This window comes from Tyto alba, unplaced genomic scaffold (genome assembly GCF_018691265.1).
Source record: "Tyto alba isolate M040663 unplaced genomic scaffold, T.alba_DEE_v4.0 Super-Scaffold_26, whole genome shotgun sequence".
NCBI lineage: Eukaryota > Metazoa > Chordata > Aves > Strigiformes > Tytonidae > Tyto > Tyto alba.
The window spans coordinates 11,724,755-11,734,349 of record NW_024881300.1 but is presented as its reverse complement, the minus strand read 5'-3'; the positions used below and the strand labels follow the sequence as shown (position 1 = coordinate 11,734,349).

Here is a 9,595-nt window from a genome sequence, read left to right as displayed (position 1 = left end):
GAATTTTGAAAGTAATTTTATTCATAACGCTGATGTTTGATGTTACATTGTTTGCAGCATAAGGAGAATCACTTTAATTACAGTTCTGTGTTCATTTTGTTAGTAAACTAAAAAACAGTATTGAGGGCCTTTATAGTGATGGGCTGGAAGTCCTGGAATAAAATCACAAATTGCTGCATTTAACAGACTTGGTTCTGATAGTTTGATGCAGTTGTTGATCATTGTTGCTATCAATACCATAGGATCAAATTTTGCACTCTGTAGGTTGTGTGTATCTTCTGCTAAAGTAAATGCAAGCTTGGCTGAAAGGGGACAGAGTTTGGATCCTAACACAATGAGGATCTAGTACATACATTAATCTAGTCTAATACGTTCTCTAGTTTTCAGTCGGTCCAGCCAATGGTTCTGTACTTCACGCAACAACACTGAACAAGGAGTGCTGAAGGCAACATCAGTCCTGTTACACTAAATGTTATTGTAGCTGTTTCCTAAGGCAGAGATTTCTTGAGTTTTCAGACACCTGATTCCCTTGCAGCATAAATTAAGAAGTATCCCTATATTTAAGTTTGGACACTTGAGAAGGGTGCATTTGTGTAAAGAAAACTGTAATGAGAGGGTTTAGTACGTTGCTTTTATTCTTGTGGTTGAAATAGGAACTTTTTGTTTGGAAGGACTTACTGACAAGCTGTATTCCTATTCCAGTTTTTCTTTGAATTAATGCTGCAAGCCAACCTATACATTATAAGAATGTACTTTATTTTAAGTTAAATAAATAGTGACAGTAGCAAGTTTGAATTATTCAAAGTGTAGAAAATACCACCCATGCACAGGTAAAACCAGTATAATTTAAGTCAGGAATAAGATTTTAGTATACAGCAAATTTGTGTATCCTGTGAATAAAGACAAAAGAACTGAAGTAGAACAACACTGAAATTAAGCAATGGCCATCTTCTTTTGTACTGAAAACATGTTAACATTCTCATTCACTAATCAGCATGAGAGTGTTTGCATTTTCATCATGCTATTTAAATATAGAATATTTTGAAGTCTGACTTCCCATCTTTCACTTACAAAAATATCATTTCCAGTCTCCCTCCAGTTGCATTCTAGTGGGGAAAAAAAATCAAGACTGCAAATCTACAACATCTCTTTATTTCTTGGTTTAAAAGAAGCATCAGTACTTTTGGGCGATGGTGGTTTCATGTGGTTTTGCTTTTGTGTACTGTTGTGCCTGAACTCTTGTCACATTGAGCGTACCCTTGTATCAAGTGTAGGAGATTAATGGCAGGAACATTATCCATTTAGATGGTGCCAATCCTCTGTTAGAATTCTACTTAATCTCCTAATTTCAGATACCTTAAATATAAAATGATACAGATTTTTAGTAACAAACTAATGATAAATTAATCTGCAGCCACGTTTGTCTTCAGACTTGGAAATACATTATTTTTCCAAGGTCCAATCCTTCAAATTCTAATTGTGTGCAAGACATACATAATTATAGGCTACTTATATGAATTCTTTGAATCCTGTATCCAAAAATCCAAATTCCAAAAAATGCAGCGGACTGAAAATGTAAAATTTACTAAGTCACTGAAGCTTACTTTTGAAGATGAGATTACGTATTCTTAAAAATTCTTCTACACAACTAACTGTGGATAAACAGTATACCCACTTCAGGATACCAAGGTACAAGATAATGAATGGTGTAGGTGTTACCACTTACTTATCCACCAGAAGCCATGCTTGCATTACTTAGGTTTTCAGAACATGGTTAAAAAATCTGATCTCAAAAGGAACGTGATGTTTTCCAGAAGCACTGAATACAGTTCAACTTCTTATCCACCTGCCTGTGAACTAAGTAAAAGGAGAGTGCAAAGAGTTAAAATATCCACAAATCCTTAATGACTAGTGGTGGCAATCCAAATATGTACATTCTCCTGCAGTTTTTGCTGTATTTTCTGTAAAGATGTTTACTCAGTATGATTGTGAAGATCATCTCATTTAAATAAACACACAGCAATTACACCTTGTCTAGACATACTGAAACAGTAGCACCCATAAATACAGGCTTGACTTTGTTAGAATGCTGCCAGGGATCTCTATGATCCTAGATTAACTACAGACAAACCACTTTCTATGGAATGAATGAAATACAATAGAAAAGAATGTGGAATCATCTTATAAAACTGAATTCCCACGAGAATGGAGCTAGACTGGATCAATGTGCAGAACTGACGTTATCCTTCAACATGGTGATAGTCTATAGCCTTTAATTCAGGCCTCCACTTACTATTTTTCTTCACCTAGGTTATTTTTTTTCTGACTTGCAAGTGACCAGATTAAAATTTGTCACACACTTTTTCTCCCCAAATCCAGTTCTCTAAGATTTTAAAGAATAAACTTTGTTGCAGTTTTTCAAAGTATGTTTAGTTCTTAACTCAAAAATATTAGCTGTTTATGAACGTTCTCAATTTTAACAAGCATGAAGACTATTGTCTAGTAACTTCACAAAACATGTCCGATTATTACTTTTTGATAATATGTCCATTATAATCAATGCAAAAGAATAATAACTTAATAAAAATGCAATATTACAGGGTCTTTCTATTTGCCCGTGGAGTGCCTCAGACACTTATGGCACTATAAAGCATGTACTAAGCATTCTTGAACGGATAGTGTGTTCACAGTAACGGAAGACATTTCCATAAATTACATAATAAATACCGTAATACATAGGTCCTTTTACAAGACATTATAGAGCTTCTCTGCAAAGACAGTGTCTGTCCCCCCAGTTTTACATTTAAACATTGACAATTTTATAGGGAAAAGTTTTATGCTGCTCTTGCATTTACCTCCCAAATTTGCAGTGTATCAAATTGGACCGATCCTACAGGCTTCCTGTTTCCCAGTTGTTTAACCAGATATGAACGAGATATGAAACTGAGACACATTTTTAGCTTTGTCTGGATTCCTGCAAAGAATTAAGGAGCTTGCATAAATGTGACTGTACATACACAGGCATCAATCCCGGACTGTCTGCATGACAGGGGATCTCTTTAGATTATTAGAAAGGACTGCTTTAACTCAACATCATTTTTGTTTCCCAAAATCTATTCTTCAAAAAATTATTGCTTCTGCTGTGGGTAAATTCATTGCTTCTATCTTCATACTTAATTGTGAAGTGCAAATTGTTTGCTTTTACAGAAAGAAAAATTTGAACCAGTGGCAAGAATCAGCCTTTCTGCAGGGGAAGACAAAATTGTGGTAAATGTGTGTGAGAACCACGAGGCTTCCTAGTATTTTTCTGAATATGCAACTCTTCTTTTTCTCTCTGGAATTGGGAAGCCATTAGTTATTTGCATATGCTCTGCCAACGCATGCAACTGCGTTCTGTACAATCCAGCCTAAATCAACAAGCAGTATTTGGTATCAAACATTGCTTGCTCTGTTTTCTCCATCCTCCTCCACACCTCCCCCCCTCCCCAAATATTAACTTATCTAAAATAGAGGTTGTTTATGTTCTTTATTGGGGTTTTCATCCTTCTTTTCTTCCTCCACTGAAATACTATTTTGTGTATTTGATGAAAAAAAAAGTATTCTATTCTGTCAGACAAAACACCCGTGTTAGCCTGCAAATTTGTGTTACTCTCAAATACTGTAAACAGTGACCAGCAGCAAACACCAGAGCCTATTCAAGAACAAAAGATAAAGGCTTCTGAGAATAGTGATCTATTAATAGCATACAAATCCCTGTTATAGCCAGTAGTGATAATACCCTGATACTTCATAGTTAACCGTTACAAGTCCAGCAAATGAAGACATCCTATTCTGCAGGCTGATTTGCATCCCTTTTCTTCAAAAAGCAAGAAACAAATCGTGCATTTTAGGATATTGAGAGGCAAAAGTTTTCCTTTGTTTTTTCAAGTGCTAGGTTTAAATTCTAAACTCATCCAAGTGACCCATTTTGAAATTACAGGTGAGATGTGAAACACTCCAAAGACAGACCAGAGGGAGGTTGCTCTTGTCAGAGCCTGCACCACCCTAAGAGAGTTTTACCACACACACTGCCAGGACAATAGCAATGATGAGCACAGCAGAGAAAATAATCCCAGCTAGAACCTTGCTGATATCACAGAAGGATTTATTTTCCTCCACAGAGATCATGCCAACAGAAGAAGCGCCCACGCTGATGGTGGATTTTAGTTCAGCCCCTGGGTCTTGCTTGGCCTCTACTGTCCACTGGGGAACATTGACCTTCATTTCCATCTCGTACATCATTTCTCCTACCTGATTGATTTCGTTCTCGAGGTCTTTCAAATCCACCACATCTATATTGTGCTCAGCCTCGTATTTCATGTTCTGGACACTCATAGCCCTGGCGGCCACACCAGAGGTTCCCCCACTCATGCCTGTCTGGATCAGGTGCTTTTTGGGGACGTTTAGCGGGAACTCGTGGCCCAGCTCCAAGGCTCTCCTCATGTCGATCTCCAGGATCTCTAGGCACGTGGAGAAAATCACCCATAGCCTCTCGAACTCGGCTTTATCTTCCTTACTCACGGTTTTGTCCTTCAGGACCGTGGTGAGCTTGTTCCTGTTGGCCACTGCCAGCTCCTGGGCTTTCTGCCGGGTTTTCTTGAGCTCCTCCCGCAGGTTCTGGGAGTCCGAGGTGCCGCCGATGGTCAGCACCATGTGCCGGTAGCAGGCGGTCACCTTGTTGAGCGCGTCCAGCAGCGCCTTGCACTCCTCCTTCACCATGACCCCGGCGGCGGCGGAGGCTGCGGCCCCGCCGGTCTGCCCTGCTGCCGCTCCGCCCCGGCTACCCGGTACCGGCACCGGGGAGCTGCCAAAGCCAGATGCTACCAGCGCACATGGCAAGCGGCAGCTCCGGGTCGCTCATGCAGTCGGCACCCTCTTACCCTCCTCGCCGGCTCCTCAGGCGGCGCCGACGCCTCTAGGAGCCCGGGCGGGCTGCGGGGAGCCGCGGGGCAGCAGGCAGCATCGCTCCCCGCCTGCTACTGTCACCGCGCAGGAGAACCGCGGCGGCTCATGCCGCGCCGCGCTGAGTGGCAGCCGGGCGCTGCTTTTGGAAAGTCCTCAACGCCGACGGGAAGGAAGGAGAAAAGAAATGCGCGAAGGATGAAGCTCTCGGGAACGAAAGCCGGGCCGGGCAGCCGGCCGGCCCCCACCGCCGCCACTACTCGCGTTTAACTCGCCCCAGCTGCGCGCCCGCGCAGTCACATGGCCCCGTGCGGGGAGTGCCCGCGGCCTCCCGGGCGCGGGCCGGCCCGGCCTTATAAGCCCCCGCAGGCTCCGCCTCCGCAGGCCCCGACCCCGTGGTGGCCGCCTGTATCCTCGCTCGCTGCCCGCCATTGGCTTCGTGTGGCCCCGCCGCGCCGGGCCCGCCCTGGATTCCGGTAGGGCTTGGCTTGGCTTGAGGCGCGGAGCGGTTGGGGGAGGTAGGGCGGCGGTTCTCCGCGGGCGGGGATTGCAGGGTGACCATGCTGGTGTAAGTAGTGCTCCCGCCTCGGTCGCCCCCGTCCCGCTTTCTCGGCGGGGGGGCCCGGCTTCCCGTGGCGCCGAAGGGAGCGGTGGGGCTGGTGCCGGCGCTGCCCTCCCGCCCAACCGCGGCGGGGGGGGGCAGGGTAGGCGTGCCGGGAGCGGCTCGGCCGCGGCCTGCCTGCCGCGCAGCGGGCGGGGGCTCTGCCGGCCTTCCCCGCGGCCTGCTCCCGGCTGGGGTGGCGGGGCCGCGCTGGCTCCCGTGCTGTCCGGGCCCTGACACCGCGGGCAGGCGGGGCGTCTCGGTGCCCGCGGCCCCGCTGGTACCCGCCTTCCGGCGCGCCGCGATAAAGCGGCAGGAACGCGGTAGCGCCTTGTGGAGGAGCCTCGGTTAACCCCGGCTGCTCGGGGTGTTCCCGGGAGGCCGGCGCTGTCGGCTTCCTACAGGGCTTCGCGGCGCAGCGGGTGTCCCGGAGCGTCGTGGGTGCAGTGCTGGGGGAAAGAGTCCGTATTGTCTTCACTTTGCGCACGGGTGCGTAAAGAAGGCTGGCGGTAAGCGCTGGTGTGCAGTCCAGCGTGTCTGTGCTTAGCTTAAGTCAAGCAACTGTGGCTCAAAGTGCTGGAAACACCCTGCTTCCTCACTAGCAGAAATGCTGCTTCATAGGCTGCCTTTGTGAATGTGCTGAAGTGCAACGTAATGATTGGTGATGGACATGAGGCTGTGTTTCTACATACATCTGAACCTTCCACAAGAACATAATTGATTATGTTGAGTGCTACACAATAAACCACGTTCTCTCTATGACATGGATGCGTTTTTGGCAAAGTGACTTCTGGGGGACATGCTTGTCATAACATATGCTACTACATACACCTCAGTGTTTGGGGGTAACTGAGTAGTTTTCTGATGCAAGATTAACTTTAAAAACATGTGAAGAGATATGTCCAAGAGAAAGGGGAGCATGACCCTCTCCCTCACCTAGCCACACCTGTAGTGCAGTGTGTGCTATGAGCAAGATAATTTGCCATGAGGAGCAGAGTCCAGGCAGACTGGCTTTCTGGTGCTGAGACCAGCCTGAAGAGTCTTGTTTAGCCTATGTTCCTCCTGGATCTTAGTAGCTTGGACTCCACTACTTGTTTTTTCTTGTTCTGCCTTAATTTTGGTCCTAATTCAAAGACATATGTAGCTTCTGCTGCAGGCTGCCACCTGTGGAAGAAACTGCTGTCTAACTTCTGCAGACTGTCAGGTTGCTCCAGAGTAAACTGAGCAGCTCTACCAATTTGTGGCTTGGTAGCTTAGGAGTGAATCAATAATGCCTGTTTCCTTGTTGGAATTAAGAAATGCAGGGTGATTTTGACCTGATTATAAGTGAAGTCTTGTAATTGCTTAATCACTGTCAGGTGGAAAAAGGATTAGCTCTGGGTTTGAATCTAGAGTCCTGTCTGACTTCAGTGTTAAGCTTATGGTTAACTAAATTATGCATGTTTGTGTGTGTCTGGTAGCTATGTTTAAAGTCTGCCACATATCACTAAAGTTACTGTTCATTGTGGCACACCATAATCTTGAAACTGCTTTTCTGGAAGTAGCTGAAAAGGGGGTGGTGGGTAATATTTCAGGAACATGTGACTACTTAAACCTGAAGGTGGCAGCAGTTATAATCTCTTATCAGATAATGCCTAAATACATGTTTAGGTGTGTCATGTGCTAAGGAAGAGGCTGTTACTTAAATTAGTTCTAAATTAAGTTCAGCTGCATGGTATTATCCAATTCAGTTAGATTGTGGAAACTCTTAAAACTCAGTTGCAGTTTGTCAGACAGGCATTATCTGAAAATCCAAATATTGTTACTGCTTTCAAACAAGATGCTGAAATACTATCCTGGGAAAGTTATTAGGATGGAGTCTAAAAATCCTTAGAAGTGAATTAGGAAGCATCATTATGAATTGGAGGAGAAAGGTATTTCCTGGTTCTGTGGAAAGGCTTTCTTGCAATAGATGCTAATGACCATGTTATTCCTATTCCAGTACCTTTAAAAACATTTGCAAAGTATTCTGTGGTGCTTCTTGAGCCTCACTACTTAAATGCTATATGCTCATTTTAATAGACATCCAAGTAGAATTTTAGGTAAATACAAGTCTGTATTAAGTGGTTGGTAAGCTTTGTCTGATGGGCTTGCGCTTGGAGTAAGCTCATAGACTGAATTCAGTCTGTAGGATGCTGTGGCCTGGGAAAGCTTGTAGACACTGTGAGATGAGGAGGGAAAATAAGGATGGGATACAGTGGAAATGCAACATGACATCAACCCCCTCCCACCCCCTGGTAACTGATAACACTATGTAACTTCCTTTAGTAACTGTTCTGTGGCTGAGTTTCTGCTGAGCGTTTTGTTGGTAAAGTGGCTTATCCATAGCAAGAATCTTGATTTTTATCTTGGAAGAATGTTAAGCTCATAGGTCTGTGTTATGGTGTTTACTGTCAGGAAGTCCTTAATTACCTTAGGCTGGTGTATGGAGCATTAGGTAGCATCAAAACACCAGTGGAAGTTAAAATAATTTTATTTTTCTAGTTAGAAAAACTTACCTACTGAATTGTGTTCCAGGCTTCCTTACCCTTGCTCTCCTCCTTAAAGGAGTGACACTATGTAGTCATGTCATTTTACAATTTCTTTCATAACTAGATATTTTAGTAACTGATGGTTTAAGTGTCTTGCAATGATGAGGTAAGACTTAGTGCTGGCCTGCAAGGTCTTGGTTTTCCTACTGAGATGCCCAGATAATGGATTAAATTCCTGTCCAGTTGTCTGGTCTAAGGACAATCTGAACTAAGGTAAATGGGGTACAGGGTTGGTGGCTTCAGTTCCTTTGTATTTCTGTGGGTGGCCTGTGCTGGGTCTGACCTGTACTTGGTTTCTTTACAGACTTGCTGCTAGTCTTGGAGTTGATATCAACCTTATGTGATCTGCTGTGAACAGTGGTGGTCTGTAACACTGTGGTCGAGAAATGGTGTTACCTTCTGTGACCCACATCTCAGCAGTATGGTGCTCAGGCCCACTGCACGCTTAGTACATAGGCTAGGGAATTAAACCACTGTCTTGCTTCAGTAACTAAAGAATCAAAATAATTGGCTTAAGTAAAACACTGTTTATCCTCATATTTCAACTCCTTAGTTTTTCTTCCACACTCCAAAGAAGTACCTGTGCAGACACCTCTGCAAGTCTGAGGATGTTTCCTGAAATACAGCACTAATATTTGGAGGAAGCATCCTTGTGTCAGAAGCTGTGTTGGGAACTTTGTACTTTCTGTTAGTGTTTTTCCTCTAAATGTTCCTTGTAGTTGTGGTTCACTGACCAGCACACTTTGCACTCTGTTCCAGGGCTTGTTCATGAATGGCTCAGAGTTCTTCCTCTGAGAATTTAATGCAGCTTTCATAGTGGTAAGCCAAAGAATAAAAATTCTTTGCGTCTACTCAGGTGGATTTCTAAACCTGCAAGAATTGAGAGTTGGAAATCTAGTCTCTATCCTGCTGTCAAGAGGAGAATGCAGCTTGTTCCTAATACTTGGCTAATGGCAAGAAAGATTATCTCAAAAATCAATGGGAGTGACTGGATAAAATGGGAACCTTGCTGGCTGAAGGATGAGCCACTCATATTAAAACATGCTTTCTCTGGAGGAAAGAAATAGGTGACTGTGGAAAGTCACGCCAGTATGTTCTTTGACATCAAGTCTGACACAAGTAAGAATGTGCCCATATCAAACTACAGTGCAGATACACTGTTAAAATATGAAGTGTGAACCTTCTTATTACTATTTACGAATGAGCCCAGTTTTAGTGTTTGTGAGGTGGAGTTCATAATGAAAAGCTGCATGCGGAACTGATAGAAACTGATTGGCAAGGTACTCCCCCCCCATTGCTGCCAGGTGCTGCAGGGTCTCTGGGTGAGGCCTGTCTTAGAAGGGTGGGAGTGGTGGTAGGAGAGCCAGAGTTGTTAGGCCTAAAATGGGCTTGGGGGCTGTTGGGCACAGGCAAAACCAAAATCATGAGATCCTGTGCTGGCTCTTAACTCTTTACTGGAAGAAATGTATGCTTGAAGGGGAGG

At 44.4% G+C, this 9,595-nt stretch overlaps 2 protein-coding genes across 12 annotated transcripts in view; one reads left to right on the top strand and one right to left on the bottom strand.

Moving 5' to 3' along the window:
• LOC104355438 (regulator of G protein signaling 9 binding protein) lies at positions 1–5,273 on the bottom strand. The gene has a single exon (XM_032987203.2). The coding sequence runs from the start codon at positions 4,756–4,758 to the stop codon at positions 4,045–4,047; it is 714 nt and encodes a 237-aa protein (XP_032843094.1). The 5' UTR covers positions 4,759–5,273; the 3' UTR covers positions 1–4,044.
• Positions 5,274–5,328: 55 nt separating this feature from the next.
• ANKRD27 (ankyrin repeat domain 27) overlaps positions 5,329–9,595 on the top strand; it is a 46,956-nt gene continuing 42,689 nt past the window's right edge. For 8 of the 11 annotated variants that reach the window (XR_006165759.1, XR_006165762.1, XR_006165760.1 and 5 more), the window contains exon 1: positions 5,329–5,417. The gene's annotated coding sequence lies outside the window, so the exon portion shown is untranslated. The other 3 variants (XM_032987196.2, XM_032987198.2, XM_042797741.1) reach the window with 3 other exon arrangements.